Source organism: Arachis ipaensis, chromosome B4 (genome assembly GCF_059453495.1).
Source record: "Arachis ipaensis isolate K30076 ecotype BB chromosome B4, ASM5945349v1, whole genome shotgun sequence".
NCBI lineage: Eukaryota > Viridiplantae > Streptophyta > Magnoliopsida > Fabales > Fabaceae > Arachis > Arachis ipaensis.
The window spans coordinates 121,114,659-121,131,624 of record NC_142439.1 but is presented as its reverse complement, the minus strand read 5'-3'; the positions used below and the strand labels follow the sequence as shown (position 1 = coordinate 121,131,624).

The window sequence follows — 16,966 nt, the reverse complement described above, 5'->3', positions numbered from 1 at the left end:
AAGAAATATCAACTTTCTTAGCCTAGCTTGTAGCCTTGTAGGATGGGCATCAAGTGCCACAATGGTAAAAGGAACAGAGAATGCAATAGCATGATTTACTTTTCTTGAATTTGGATACATAGAGAATACAATGCGTGAGGATGGATATCATGGCAATTGTTTTAACAAATGACACTAGAACTTAAAAAAGGTGAAGATTTGAATGTATGCACACGGAATTATCTGCTAACAAATATTCCTTCATGACCAAATCTGCCTGGTTCTGAAGATTTGAATTTCATAATTTGGGAAAATTCAATAATATAATAATTACATTGAAAAATATTTGTGCCAACAAGTGGAGAAAACTAGTGAGGTGTGAATAGAAGAAGAAGAAGAAAAAGTAACACAAAGCAAAACAGAGAGAGAAGTTGCTACCAATTTGCACATTCATTGAATTGTTAAAAATAGTTACAAATTTGATGCTTCTACTTCTACTTCGGGTTCTTAGCAGCTAAGGTTAGATCAGCTTCATTGAGCATGCATCTTGTCTTATTATCTATTTTCCTTATTTATTTCTATGCTTATTTCATACAAATTAATAAATTATTATGTTGTTAGGAGGCCAAACTAGGTGAAACACTGTATGAGGGTTAATGTATAAATCATAATTACATGCCTCATTTTTAATATAGAAATTCTGGCTTATGGTTCAATGGATGTAAATTTTCAGTATGTTTGATGCTTCAACATGGTGTCTTACACTAAAAAATAGAAAGAAAACAACAGTATATAACTCAAATTACACTGAAAAATCAAAACAACAAACAACAAACACTAATATTTTTTATATTTTCTGTCTTAGTCATTTCATCAAACAGTTGGTTTGTGTCAACTGTGCATTATTGCATTATGAAAATCAAAATCGAATAATGTATAATTTGGATTCTGTACATTCAATTTAAACTTTATTATGAAAATCATAAATAGCATGCTTTGCGAGCTCAGAAATTCATAATCATAATCATCATTGTGTTCATTGATGCAATATGAAAACCATTACAAAAATCATGAAATTAGAAGAGGGAGAAACTGCTCACTTCAATATTCTGTTCTTCTAAAACTGATTCCACCATTGACATGGAGTGAGAGAGTGAAATTCTGAGTTGTTTTGCAGTTGAGAAGGAATGAGCGACAGAGAAGAGAATTTCTATTCCAGAGTAAGAAAGTCAGCAACCGATGAGTGCGTCACATCCTCCATTAATCGAGACCTTCATTCTCCTCTTGGAAGAGTGCAAAATACAGCGGCACCGATGATTTGAAAATCGGACAAGTCAAGTAGAGGAGCCGCGATCTTAAAGAGGTGAAGCTTCATAACCTTTGTCAATAGAACTGCGAGTGCAGAACCATGCTAACTATCGTTGAAGAGGCTAGAAACTGAGATATCCACCTAGTGCCTTGGAGAAGAGCGTGAGAGAGATCCGTTTGTGTCATCGTATCGTATCTTTTCAACAACGCGCGTGAGGCTTTCTGTATTATGATGGTATAAAAATACTTGCTAGCTGAATGATGGTTATGTTTTTATATATTTGCTGGTCCCTGAGACTTTCTGTTACTCCAATTCTTACCATCGTCGGCTGGGGACTAGCGAAGATTGAGACATTATTAGGAAAAGAGCTATTTGTTTTAAACTGGGAAGTTCATTTCAGTTTAGTTAGGCGTGAAGCTAACTTACCTGCGGATTTGATTGCGAAGAGAGGGGAGAGGAGCGATATTGATGATTATGTTGAGTGGTTGGAGCCTTGAGAAAAGCTTCAGGTGCCTATGACAAAGAATTTAATTATCTACTGAGTAGTAGGGTTTTTTTTTAATGCTTTTTGTACATTAAAATGAATCACTAAAATTAATTATTACTTATTTATGTATAAATACATGTATTGTTTAATTCATTTTTAAAATATATTTTATATTCCAACATATATTCTATACTAATAACTAATTTTAGTGACTGATTTTAATGTGCACATAATACGATTATTTTTTTCTGACAGATGTTATTATGTTGCTTTCTTTTTTGTTATTTTTCTCTAATGTTTTCTGGTAACATAAAAATGCTTAGAGTTATTAGAACTATTAAATTCATCTGACAAAAAATAATAATAAATTAAATTCTTTAGTAAAAAATTGATAACCAATTATTAACTAAAACTGTTTTTATAAAAAAAAACATAATTTAAATTCTAAATATATTTATCATACATTTATGAACAAAAATCCTAACCATTACTGTTGGTAAAACCTAATAAAAAATCTTATAACACAAAAAAAAAATAAGAAAGAAAGAAACTAAAAACACATGAGTAGGCTTGATTAGCTGTTATCGCTATCAAAGGTGATAATTAAGGCCACTATGAACGCATAGTCAACATTGGACGACACGGTGACGATGAACTTCTCTCTTCTAAATATACCACCGAATTTCTTCTTTATCTACGATGATAACAATTCATATATTACTGCTGGTTGTAAAATAAATAAATAAAGAAAAAAAATAATATAAAATAAAAAATATAAATTGAAGATTCTAGTATTAAAGTTTACTAATATTATTATCTTACTATAATAAAAGTAATTCATATATATTTACTAATATTATATATGTTGCAGCTTATACTCAGAGAAATAAAGAAAGAGAGAGTTTATATTATATATATAAAAGAAAAAAGTATTTTGTTGTACATGTATTGTCGGACACCTTCTCACTATTTATACATGCACAATGTTTACTTTTTCAACTTCATTTAAGTTCAGTTTAACTTGGGAGCTTCATTCTTTCATAGGAAAATTTAGCCGCCCATATAATAAATCAAAATCATCACATCATTAATTGAATGGGCATCCACATTCATATCCATATCACAATACTCCCCATTGGATATCCATTTAGGATTATGCCTCATTAAAATCTTATTACTCAAGAAAAATCTAATGAAAAAAACTTTAATGAAGGAAAAAGAATACAATATCTTTTGTGATTGGGACTGCCTCATTAAGACATTGTCAATAAAAAATCTAATGGGAAAAAACCTGACTAAAGAAAAAAGAGTACAACCTCCCCCTCTTGCCAACATTATTTTATATCTCAAAATTAGCACATCCCAATCTGATGTACCAATCTTTCAAATGAGGTTTTTGAAAGTGACTTTGTAAATAAATCTGCCAGATTATCGCTTGAGCGGATCTGTTGGACATCAATTGTTCCTTGATTTTGAAGGTCATGATTGAAGAAGAATTTGGGAGAAATATGCTTTGTTCTATCATCTTTGATATATCACCTTGAAGTTGAGCAATGTATGTTGTATTATCTTCAAACAGAACAGTTGGAGCTATCTTATGACCAATCAGTCCACATGATGACAGAATATATTGGATCAAACTCCTGAGCCAAAAACACTCGTGACTTGCTTCATGTATCGCTAGTATTTTAGCATGATTAGAGGATGTTGTTGCAATCGTTTGTTTCGTGGACCTCCATGATATAGTGGTACCACCATATGTGAACAGGTATCCTGTTTGAGATCTCTCTTTGTGTGGATCAGACAAGTATCCTACATCTGCATAGCCAACTAATTGTGACTTGGATCCATATGGATAAAACAATCTCATGTCAATCATTCCATGAAGATATCAAAAGATTTGTTTGATTCCATTCCAATGTCTTCTGGTTGGAGAAGAACTATACCTTGCTAGTAAGTTCACGGCAAATGATAAATCGAGTCATGTATTATTAGCAAGATACATTAGCGCTCCAATGACAATAAGATTTGGTACTTCAGGACCAAGGATATCTTCATTTTCTTCTTTAGGACGGAATTAATCCTTTTCCATATCCAAAGACCTTGCGATCATTGGAATACTTAATGGATGCGACTTATCCATATAAAATCTCTTCAAGATCTTTTCTGTATATGTTGTCTGATGAATAAAGATTCCATTTTTTGTATGCTCGATCTGCAGGCCGAGACAAAATTTAGTCTTTCCGAGATCTTTCATCTCAAACTCTTCTTTTAGAAATTTTATCATTGTTGGAATCTCTTCAGGGGTTCCGATGATATTTGAATCATCAACATACACAGCAATTATAATGAATCTAGATGCATATTTCTTTATGAAAACACATGGGCAAATATCATCATTCTTAAATCCATTTTTGGCCAGATAATCAGTAAGACGATTATACCACATTTGTCCATATCACTTTAGACCATATAAAGATCTTTGCAATTTAACTGAGTATAACCCCTACGAATATTCATTGGATGATTTAGTATCTTTAATCTTTCAGGGACTTTCATATAGATATTATGATCTAATGATCGGTATAAGTAGGTTGTTGCCACATCCATTAAATGCATATGTAGTTTATAGTATGTGGATAAACTGACCAAATATCTCAATGTTATTGCATCCACTACAAGAGAATATGTTTCTTCATAATCTATACCAGGTCCTTGTCAAAAATCTTGTGCCACAAGTCGAGTCTTGTAGTGTACAACTTCATTTTTCTTATTTGGTTTTCTCACAAATACCCATCTGTATCTAACAAGTTTTACATCTTCTGGTGTACATATTACAGGTCCAAAGACTTCATGTTTTTCAAGTGAGTCTAATTCAGCCTTCATAGCTTCCTCTTATTTTTTCCAATCATTCCTTTATCGACATTCTTTGACTGTTCTTGGCTCAAGATCCTTACTTTCATGCATGATACGTAATGCCAGATTATATGCAAATATTTCATCGACAATTATCTTATTTCGGTCCCATTTTTCTCTTGTAAAGACATAATTTATCGAGATCTCGTCATTTTCACAATTTTCAGGTACCTGAACGTCTTCTGGCGTCAAAACTATATCAGAATTTTGGACGACTACAAGTGTCTTTATATTAGAATTTTAGACAACTACAAGTGTCTTTACTATGTCTTTATATTTTTCAACAAGAATAGTATTTACTTCTTTTCTTTTTCGAGGAATTTTGTCTTTGAAACCGATAGGCCTACCACGCTTCTAATGTGAATTTGTTTTAGTGGCCAGTTGTCTGGTTGGGACATCAATTCGAATTGGAGCATTTTCAATTAGTATATAGGATTTAGTTATCCTTTTCGTATCAGAAAATGTATCAGACAATTAATTTGCTATTCTTTGCAAATGTATAATCTTTTGAACTTCTAGTTCACATTACCCTAATCGAGAATCTAAATGCATCAAGAATGATGCATTCCAATTAAGCTCCTTTTCAGGAAGCTTATTCTCTCTCCCTAATGTTGAAAATTTTGATTCATCAAAATGACAATCTGCGAATCGGGCTTTAAATACATCTCCAGTTTGTATCTCAAGATACCTCATTATAGATGGAGAATCATATCCAACATATATCTCCAATTTTCTTTGGGGTCCCATTTTGAGTGCGAGAATGTGGTGCAATAGGAACATATATCGCACACCTGAATATTCTTGAATGGGAAACATTTGGCTGCTGGCCAAAAGCTAATTGCATAGGAGAGAATTGATGGTAACTTGTTGGCGTCAAATGAATAAGTGCTGCAACATGCAAAATAGCATGCCCTCAAGCAGAGGTTGGGAGATTTTTTCTCATAAGTAAGGGTCTAGCAATTAATTGAAGGCATTTAATAAGTGATTCTACTAACTCATTTTGTGTGTGAACATGAGCTACTGGATATTCAACGCTTATTTCGTTAGCCATACAATAAGCATCAAAGACTTGGAAAGTAAATTCACCAGCATTATCAAGGCGAATTACTTTGATTGGATTTTCTGGAAACTGTGCTTTTAATCGAATAATTTGAGCAAGTAATCTCGCAAACGCCAGGTTGCGAGAAGACAACAAGCACGCATGTGACCATTTCAAAGATGCGTTTATTAAAACTATAAAATACTTAAAAGATCCACATGGTGGATGAATAGGTCCACATATATCACCTTGAATCCTTTCTAGAAATTTAGGGGACTCAAATTCAATCTTTACTGGTGATGGCTTTAAAATAAGCTTTCCTTGAGAACATGTAGCACAACAAAATTCACTAGATTTAAGAATCTTCTGGTTCTTTAGTGAATGTCCATGGAAGTTTTCAATTATTTTCCACATCATGGTTGTTCCCGAATGACCCAATCGATCATGCCAAATTATAAATTCATTTGGGCTAGTAAATTTCGGGTTTACAATGGCATGTGATTCAATTACAATAATTTTGTATAATATAACCCAGATGAAAATGAGGATAACTTTTCCTAATATAAACTTTTTATTTGAATCATGAATTGTGATACATAAATATTCATGATTTTCCTCATTCATCGTTTTAATATGATATCCATTTTGGTGAATATCTTTAAAACTTAACAAGTTCTTTAGAGACTTAGTAGACAATAGTGCATTATTTATTATGAATTTTGTTCCTCCGAAAAACAAAATTATAACTCTTCCGGAGCCTTCTATCACATTGTCTAAGCCAATAATAGTATTAACATATTCTTTTTTTGGTACAAGATGTGTAAAATATATATTACTTTTGAGAATGGTATGCGAACTTGCACTATCCGCAAGGCAAACATCTTCACTATATGTCCTTGTTATTTTCTTCAAAGACAAATAATAATAATAATAATAATAATAATAATAATAATAATAATAATAAAATGAGTAAAAGTATATGGGCCGTAAAATTATTTTCTTGATTGAAATCGTTTTTTTTTAAGAATTACTGTACATACTATCATATACTAAAATTTTATTATTATTATTATTTTAGAACTTCACTTATTTAGTGATTTTGAAATTCATAAACATTATTAAACATTATTTATATACATCACACTTAGAATTTAAATACATAGGGAATAAAACTTAAGTGTTTTTTTTTACATTGTTTATTTACATAAGTACTGAACCCAAATTCAAATTTTTTCATTATTAATCAAATGACCAATATTTATACTTCATAATGAGTGGTGTAATTTTGATCAGCATCCTTTAAAACAAAATTCGTCTTATTTCCTTTGTCGTCCTTTTTCAAGAATGCTTGATAAAGATCAACTAGGTGCCTCGGGGTACGACAAGTACGTGACCAATAACCCTTTCTACCACAACGGAAATATTTATCTTTTGTTGATTTATTTTACCTATTATTTCTTTTTTTATCCCACTTCTGGTAAGATCCTTTCTTGTAAACATAATTTTTCTTTCTTCCATAATTTTTTTGTTACAAAACCTTGTCATTTACCTCTTTTAGGGTAATGATTTGACGCATTTGTTTTAGGAAATGGGGTGGCGCCAGTTGGGCGCGCTTCATGATTTTTTAAGAGTAATTCATTATTACGCTCAGCAACAAGAAGGTAAGAAAATAGCTTAGAATATTTTTTAAATTCTTTTTCTCGATACTGCTGCTGCAGGAGTACATTCGAGGATGGAAGATCGAGAAATTTTTCTCTAACATGTCATTATCAGTTATCTTTTTTCAACATAATTTTATTCGTGAGGTAATTCGGAACATCGCTAAATTATATTCATTTATGGATTTAAAATCCTGTAGATGCAAGTGCATCCAGTCATATCAGGTCTGAAGAAGTATCACTGTCTTTAGATGATTATACCTTTCTTCAACATTTTTTCATAGATCTGTAGGAAGGAAGAAAGGTATAATCATCAAAAGACAGTGATATTTCCTCAAGCCCGATATGACTGGACGCACTTGCATCTACAAGATTTTAAATCTATAAATAAATATAATTCAGCAATGTTTCGAATTACCTCACGAATAAAATTATGTGGAGAAAAGATAACTGATAATGACATGTTAGAGAAAACTTTCTCGATCTTCCATGCCTTGAATGTGCTCCTGCAGCAACAGTAACGAGAAAAAGAATTTAAAAAATATGCTAAGCTAATTTCTTACCTTCTTGTTGCTGAACATAATAATGAATTACTCTTAAAAAATCATGAAGCACGCCCAGCTAGCGCCGCCCCATTTCCTAAAGCAAATGCGGCAAATCATTATCCTAAAAGAGGTAAATGGCAAGGTTTAGTAAAAAAAAAATTATGGAAACAAGAAAAATTATGTTCACAAGAAAGGATCTCACCAAAAGTGGGATAAAGAAAGAAATAATAGGTAAAATAAATCAACAGAGGATAAATGTTTCCGTTGTGGTAGAAAGGGCCATTGGTCGCGTACCTGTCATACCCCGAAGCACCTAGTTGATCTTTATCAAGCATCTTTGAAAAAGAACGACAAAGGAAATGAGACAAATTTTGTTTTAAATGATGCTGCTAAAAATTACACCACTCATTATGAAGCATCTGATTTCTTTGAGGATCCTGAAAGAAATATTGGCCATTTGATCAATAATGGAAAAGTTTAATATGTGAGTTTGTTAAGTACTCGTGTAAATAAATAATGAAAGAAATTTCTTGTTAAATTTTATTTTCTATGCATTTGAATTTCAAGTATGATGTATATAAATAATGTTTAATAAAATATTATGTTAATGAATTTCAAAATTACTAAATATGTCAAGTTCTAAAATAATAATAATAAAAACTTTAGTATATGATATTATGTACAGTACTTCTTATAAAAACAATCAAGAAAATAATTTCACTGCGCATATACTTTTACTCAATTTATTGATATTATTTGTCTTTGAGGTAAATAGCAAAGACATATAGTGAAAATGTTTGCCTTACGAATAGTGCAAGTTCACATACTATTCTCAAAAGTATATATATTTTACACATCTTGTACCAAAAGAAGAATATGTTAATACTATCATTAGCTCAGACAATGTGATAGAAGACTCTAGAAGAGCTATAATTTTGTTTTTCGGAGGAACAAATTTCATAATAAATAATGTACTATTATCTATTAAGTCTCTAAGAAACTTGTTAAGTTTTAAAGATATTCGGCAAAATAGATATCATATTGAAACAATGAATAAGAAAAATCATGAGTACTTATGTATCACAACTCATGATTCAAATAAAAAAGTTATATTAGAAAAGTTATCCTCACTTTCATCTGGGTTATATTATACAAAATTAGTGCAATTGAATCACATGCCATTGTAAACCCGAAGTTTACTAGTCCAAATGAATTTATCATTGGGCATAATCGATTGGATCATCTAGGAACAACCATAATTTGGAGAATTATTGAAAATTTCCATGAACATTCACTAAAGAATTAGAAGATTCTTAAATCTAGTGAATTTTGTTGTGCTGCATGTTTTCAAGGAAAGCTAATTATAAGGCCATCACCAATAAAGATTGGAGTTGAGTCTCCTGAATTTCTAGAAAGGATTCAAGGTGATATATGTGGACCTATTCATCCACCATGTGGATCTTTTAGATATTTTATGGTCCTAATAGACGCATCTTCGAGATGGTCACATAGGTGCTTATTGTCTTCTCGCAACGTGGTGTTTGCGAGATTACTTGCTCAAATTATTCGATTAAAAGCACAGTTTTCTGAAAATCCAATCAAAATAATTCATCTTGATAATGTTGGTAAATTTACTTCCCAAGCTTTTGACGCTTATTATATAGCTAACGAAATAAGCATTGAACATCCAGTAGCTCATGTTCACACACAAAAAGGATTAGCAGAATCACTTATTAAATGCCTCAAATTAATTGCTAGACCATTACTTATGCGAACAAATCTCCCAACCTCGACTTGGGGCATGCTATTTTACATGCCGCAACACTTATTCGTTTGAGGCCAACAAATTACCATCAGTTCTCTCCTATGCAATTAGCTTTTAGCCAGTAGTCAAATATTTTCCATTTAAGAATATTTAGGTGTGCGATATATATTCCCATTACACCACCTTCTCGCATCAAAATGGGACCCCAAAGAAAATTGGGGATATATGTTGGATATGATTTTCCATCTATAATAAAGTATCTTGAGATACAAATTGAATATGTATTTAAAGTCTGATTTGCACATTGTCATTTTGATGAATTAAAAATTTCAACATTAGGAGGAGAGAATAAGCTTCCTAAAAAGGAACTTAATTGAAATACATCATACTTGATGCATTTAGATTCTCGATCAGGACGTTAGAACTAGAAGTTTAAAAGATTATACATCTGCAAAGAATAGCAAATGAATTATCTGATGCATTTTTTAATACAAAAAGGATTACTAAATCCTATATACCAGCTGAAAACGCTCCAATCCGAATTGATGTTCCAGCCAAACAAATAGCCATCGAAACAAATTCACGTCAGAAGTGTGGTAGGTCTGTCAGTTCCAAAGACAAAAATTCTCGAAAAAGAAAAAGAGATAAATACTATTCCTGTTGAATAAGATAAAGACATTGTTAAGATACTTGCAGTTGTCCAAAATTCTAATATAGTTTTGATGCCAGAAGATGTTCATGTACCTAAAAATTGTGAAAATGACGAGATCTCGATAAATTATGTCTTTACAGGAAAAAAATGGGATAGAAATAAGATAATTATCAATGAAATATTTGCATATAATGTGTGAGTAATATTATCCATGAAAGTAAGGATTTTGAGCCAAGAACAGTCGAAGAATATCAACAACGAAATGATTGGCCAAAATGAAAAAAAGCTATAAAGGCTGAATTAAACTCACTTGCAAAACGTGAAGTTTTTAGACCTGTAGTCCATACACCAAAAGATATAAACCCTGTTGGATACAGATAGATATTTATGAGAAAAATGAAGTTGTACGCTACAAAACTCGACTTGTGACATAAGGTTTTTCACAAAGGCACGGTATAGATTATGAAAAAATATATTTCCCTTTAGCGGATGCAATAACATTGCGTTATTTGGTCAATTTATTCGCATGCAATAAACTACATATGAATTTAATGGATGTGGTAACAGCCTACTTATACGAATCATTAGATCGTGATATCTATATGAAAGTTTTCGAAGGATTAAAGATATCTAAACCATCCAATGAATATTCACAAAGGGTTATACTCAGTCAAATTGTAAAGATCTTTATATGGTCTAAAGCAATCTGGACAAATGTGGTATAATCGTCTTACTGAGTATCTGAACAAAAATGGATGATGATATCTGTCCATGTATAAAGAAATCTACATCTGGATTCTTTATAATTGCTGTGTACATTGATGATTTAAATATCATTGGAACTTCTAAAGAGATTTCAACAATTATAAAAACTCTAAAAGAAGAGTTTGAAATAAAAGATTTTGGAAAGACTAAATTTTTTCTTGGCATGCAGATCGATCATACAAAAAATGGGATCTTTATTCATCAAACAACATACACAGAAAAGAGCTTGAAGAGATTTTATATGGATAAGTCACATCCCTTAAGTACTCCAACGATCGTTAGATCTTTATCCTTGGTCTTAAAATACCATATCTCAGTGTCATTGGGATACTAATGTATCTTGTTAATAATACACGACCGGATATATCATTTGCGGTGAATTTATTAACAAGGTATAGTTCCTCTCCAACCAGAAGATATTGGAATAGAATCAAACAAATCTTTCGATATCTTCATGAAATGGCTGATATGTGTTTGTTTTATCCTTATGAATCTAAGTCACAATTGGTTGGCTATACAGATGTTGGATACTTGTCTGATTCACACAAATGAAGATCTATGGTGGTACAGCTATATCATAGAGGTCCACGAAACAGATAATTGCAACAACATCCTCTAATCATGCTGAAATACTAGCGATACATGAAGCTAGTCGCGAGTGTTTTTGACTTAGAAGTTTGATCCAATATATTCTGTTATCATGTGGACTGATTGATCATAAGATAGCTCAACTGTTCTGTTTGAAGATAATACAATATGCATTGCTCAACTTAAGGGTGGATATATCAAAGGTGACAGAACAAAGCATATTCTCCTAAATTCTTCTTCACTCATGATCTTCAAAATCAAGGAACAATTGATATCCAACAGATCCGTTCAAGCAATAATCTGAAAAATTTATTTACTAAATCACTTCCAAAATCCTCTTTGAAATCAGATTGGGATGCGCCGATTTCGAGATATTAAATAATGTCGACATGAGGAAGAGAGTGTACTCTTTTTTTCTTGGTCATGTTTTTTTCATTGGATTTTTCTTGACAAGATTTTTAATGAAGCAGTTTCGATCACAAAAGATATTGTACCTTTTTTCCTTTACTAAAGTTTTTTTTCTATTGATTTTTTTACTAAGGTTTTAATGAGGCATAATCCTCCATGGTCATCCAAGGAGAATGTTGTGATAAATATGATAATATAGATTATCACTTATGACTTGGGCGGCTAACTTTCTTAACATTGAAGGAATCACTTTTTCAAAGATGAATTCAAAATTAATGAGAGTTAAAAATGAAAGCATCTTACATATATAAATAGAAGACATCATCAGATACAATTTACACACAGCAATAACAATAATCCTCATTTTTTTTATACTGCTAATATAATAGAACCTTCTATTTATATTTTTTTATTTTATATTTATTTTCTCTTCTTTAATTATTTATTTCACAACAACAATTTCTTTTTAAGTAAAATATCAAAGTTACCTTATAGGATATATAAGATATTATATATGTCGTTGGGAACTTGTTTATTGAAAAATAAAAGGATAAAATTATTGTTTATAAAAAATAATTTTTACATTGACAAAATATTGATTTTTTAGGTAAATTCTTCTAAACGAAATAAACCTCTTAAGAGTATTGAGTATAAATTTCTTTCTTTCATAAAGTAGTTTTATTAATAACATAATATTTTCTCAATAGCTTTACTACTTTACTTCTGTTTTTTGTTAACTAAAAAAAATCGATAAGTCATTTTTAAAAAAAAAAAATTAAACCGTGAGTTAAAACAAATGAATAATTATGTGTCGAAAAAATAAACCTACCTGGGCAGCAACCATGTCAGATTCGGCGATGTAAACAACCCAAGATCGTTCAGAGAAACTTGCTTTGATCTTGAAGTCACAAACTCCTGATGTGTTATTTGCCAAGAACACATTCAATTTTGTTCTTAGCTGGAACCATGATGATCGCTCCCGAGTGAAGATTAGATCCCTTTCGCTTGTACTTCCACCTCTAAATGCTTTCCACTTATCTGTTCCCAATAGCTGGTGGATCCAACAACAAATTAAAACTGTTAGCTACTTAATTTGAAGTTTAATTTCAACTTTGGTTAAAATTATATTTTATTTTGGAGTCTTGTTAAAATTATCATTACTGTTATCATTATATACACTTAGGTGGTTAACTAACTAATAGTAATTAATAAAAATTTAATAATGATGTTACATGAAGTGATTTTTAAAATTAAATTCAACTAAATTAGTTTAATAACTTAAATATTAATAAATAAAATCCTAATTAAAAATAAACATAAAAAATATTTAATTAAACTTAATTATAAAAATAAATTATTCACCAAATATTTCTCCAAATCTAAATATCACGTACGTATATGTTATCATCTGAGCACATAAATACTTCATAAGTTCATATATATAAAATACACCTTTCCATCTCATGAGTTGTCTTTTTTAAAACTTCAAAGATAAAATTATTTTCATTCTTAATATTTATAAATATTAATGTTGTCTACAATATTCTTTTTCTTTTATATATCGTACAAATAATTACTAATAAAAGTGATGATATATACAATTAATTTTGTTTATGACAAACTTCTATAATATTATTATTGTGAATATATTTAAAAATTTGTTAAAATAATAAAATAAATTAAAACATAAAAAAGTAACTCAAAAAAATTAAAAATATTATGTTCTTCTTCTCACCTTACAGTATTATTAAGTTCCTATATTTATTTAACAAAAATAATACATATATACATTAAAAATTAATCACTAAATTAATTACAATATACTTAAATATATATAATTTATTTTTAATGTATATATATATATATATATATATATATATATATATATATAATTTGATAACCAATTTTTAATATATAACTATTTCTACTAAATTTAAGAAAAAAAGAGTTTGAGAAGACTTTTATAATATTTTTAACAGGATTAAAAGTAAAGATAACATTGTGATTTTGAAATATTTAAGATCCAAGTAGGATTAAAAATGTTAAGATCAATATTAATATTCACTCCGAATATTTGAAAAAGATACTTTATTAAATTATTAAGCAAAAAAAACAAATAATTTAAGAATTTAATTTTGATATATCGTAAATATAAAATAATTCTATATGTACATCTAACCTGCAAAGTTATATTAATAAAAATAATTATTTTATATTAACGGCATGAATAATCTTTTAAAAAAAGAGATATAATTAGATAATTATATAAAATATTTTACACAATTAAAACATTAAGATTAATCTCATAATTTCAACCTAATAATATAAAACCTTAAATTCAAATTTATTGATTATTTCATGTTTATAAAAATCATAAAAAAAATTAAAAAACACACACAAAAGTAAGTCACTAAGGCTGTGGCATAGCGAAATTCAACAACCAAATAAAATAAATTAAACTTTGCATGTGAAAGAACTGAGGATTTGGATCCATGTTTTTCCTTCCCTAAATATCGTTACATAGTTCGAATTAAAGTAACAAAAGAAATTTATATTGACAACAAAGCGGTTTCAAATAAAAAAAACAGAGATCGATGCTCTTACTTCAACTAATATCATCGAGAATATTAGAAAAAGGATTTGAATATTTTAAATTTTTGCTTTTATTTGAGTGAATAAAATATAATTTTTATAATTTATTTTATAAATAAAACAAAAAAAATATATAAAAAAAGTATATTTTATTCTCTAAACTAAAAAATAAAATTTTAAAGGTTCAAATTTTACTGAAAAAGAGAGAACAGATTAAATGAAATTTGGTTTGACTTATCGTTCCATAAAATTAAAACAAAAAAAGGGGAAAAAATATATAGACATGGTAGATCCGAAAAAAGAAATGGAATTGGTTGAAGCAATTACCGTTCTGCGAAGACAGAGAATAGGGTTTCCATAAGCATCGCGCAAGAAACGGTGCTCGCGCAGAGTCAGGGAAGGTGTCTTGGCCGTAAAAACGAGTTGCCGTTTATGTCTGTGACCGTGTATTTCTCCGTAAAAGTCCTCTCTCTCTTTATTATAAGTGCGACTGGATATGGTGCACAGTACTGAGGGTCAACGATTGCGATCGTCGGAAACGGTGGTGGTGGCGGATTTGCCATGATGAATGCAGAAACATATATGTAGCGTATTGAATAATCTTTTCTTATTAAGTATAATTAATAATTAATTGTAATGTGAATTTGTTGGGCCTAGAAGATTCCGAATTCAATAGTCAACGTACCGTGTTGGATAAGATTATTCTTTATTTTATAACGATGACCAATTACAACAATTGCGTGTTTGGATTTGATTTGGATGCTATTAATCTAATTTTTTGGGCTTAAAATTATGTAAATTATTTTTAAATAATTTCAAGGTTCTCGAAATTTAATCTGTGATTAAATCGTTTTAATTATTAATTTATTATTTTATTAATTTAACCAATTCAATCCTAATTTAATCGAAATAATTGTTTTATAATAAAATAATAAATAAAATATGCATATGTGGATAACCAATTCTTGAACCATTGTGCTTTATATTAACAAAAAAGTTTCCGCTTCTTGCAGAATAATAAATGACACCGCCCAAAAAAAAAATATACCAAAGAGTCCCATAATCACTAATCAATTAGTTAACAATTCAACTACGTATTTTTTTTAAATTATATAATTTTTAATTTTTTATTATAATAATTTAAAAAAATAAAATAAACACATTTAAATAAATTTAGTATCTTTTTAAAATTGAATACACATATAAAATACAAACTAAATAAAATTAAAATTAAAATTTTAAAATTTAAAATTTCTGTTTCAGTTTTATTATTTTTAATTATTAATAAATTATCATTTAAATATACTTTTAAAAATATAAATTCAGTAAAATTGAAGAACTTAAAGAATCACAATCTTCAAATTGTCAACACTGTTATATCTGTAATTACGGCTGCGGCAAGAGTTTAAATTTTTTATTTATAATTTTAAATGTGTTTTAGAAATATTTTGTGTATCACTTCATAATTTTAGATGTGTTATAATTATTTTTTAATGTTTAAATTTAAATTTTAGATTTATGATTTTGGATACATTTTAAAAACATTTTTTGTATAAGTTAATAATTTTAGATTTGTTACAATTGAAAAATAAATTACGGCCACGAAAGAAGCAAAGAATAAGATAGAAGAATAGAAGAAAGAAAAAAATCGTGTTACAGAGAGAAAAAATCTAAAAGAAGGAAACAATAACTAACTATGAAGTGGATAGGAAGTTAGAGAAATTTTAGTTTTTAAAATTTAAATTAATTTTAGTTATAAATGTGTATCTAAAAGTTAGGAATATATTTTAATTAAAAAATAATTAAATAATATTAAAGACTGACGAAAGACTAAATTTTATTGTACAAAATAGCATTTTTTTTTAGTTAATTATTGTCCATTAAAAAAAGTTACTATTATTTACCATACTTGAATCAAAACTTTACTAGGATAACCAGAAAAAAACTCTTAGCTACACAATATGATAGGAATTTTGAACTCTCTTGATTCTTCATAGTACTAATTGTGGTCCTACTTAATTAATTAATTAAAGTAATTAAAATTAATATAATTATTATTTTTTTATAATAATATTATTTAAATTTATAAATTTAAAATAATTCAATATTATAAAATATTAAAATAAATAACTTAAATTTGATTAGTATTTTAAATTTTATAAATAAAAATAAATAATTTAATTAAAAATTATTTTATAATATATAAAAATTAAATTTATTTTTTATGTAAAATAAATTTAATTAATTATGATTTAATATAACA

At 28.8% G+C, this 16,966-nt stretch overlaps 1 protein-coding gene across 1 annotated transcript; it reads right to left on the bottom strand.

Moving 5' to 3' along the window:
• Positions 1 to 892: 892 nt before the first annotated feature.
• LOC107639635 (protein LURP-one-related 15) lies at positions 893 to 15,368 on the bottom strand. Its single transcript, XM_088485303.1, is given in 5 exon segments — positions 893 to 1,623; positions 1,715 to 1,801; positions 12,941 to 13,162; positions 15,031 to 15,125; positions 15,128 to 15,368. Coding segments are annotated over 5 exon segments (606 nt in total). The 5' UTR covers positions 15,267 to 15,368; the 3' UTR covers positions 893 to 1,560.
• Between the last annotated feature and the right edge of the window lie 1,598 nt (positions 15,369 to 16,966).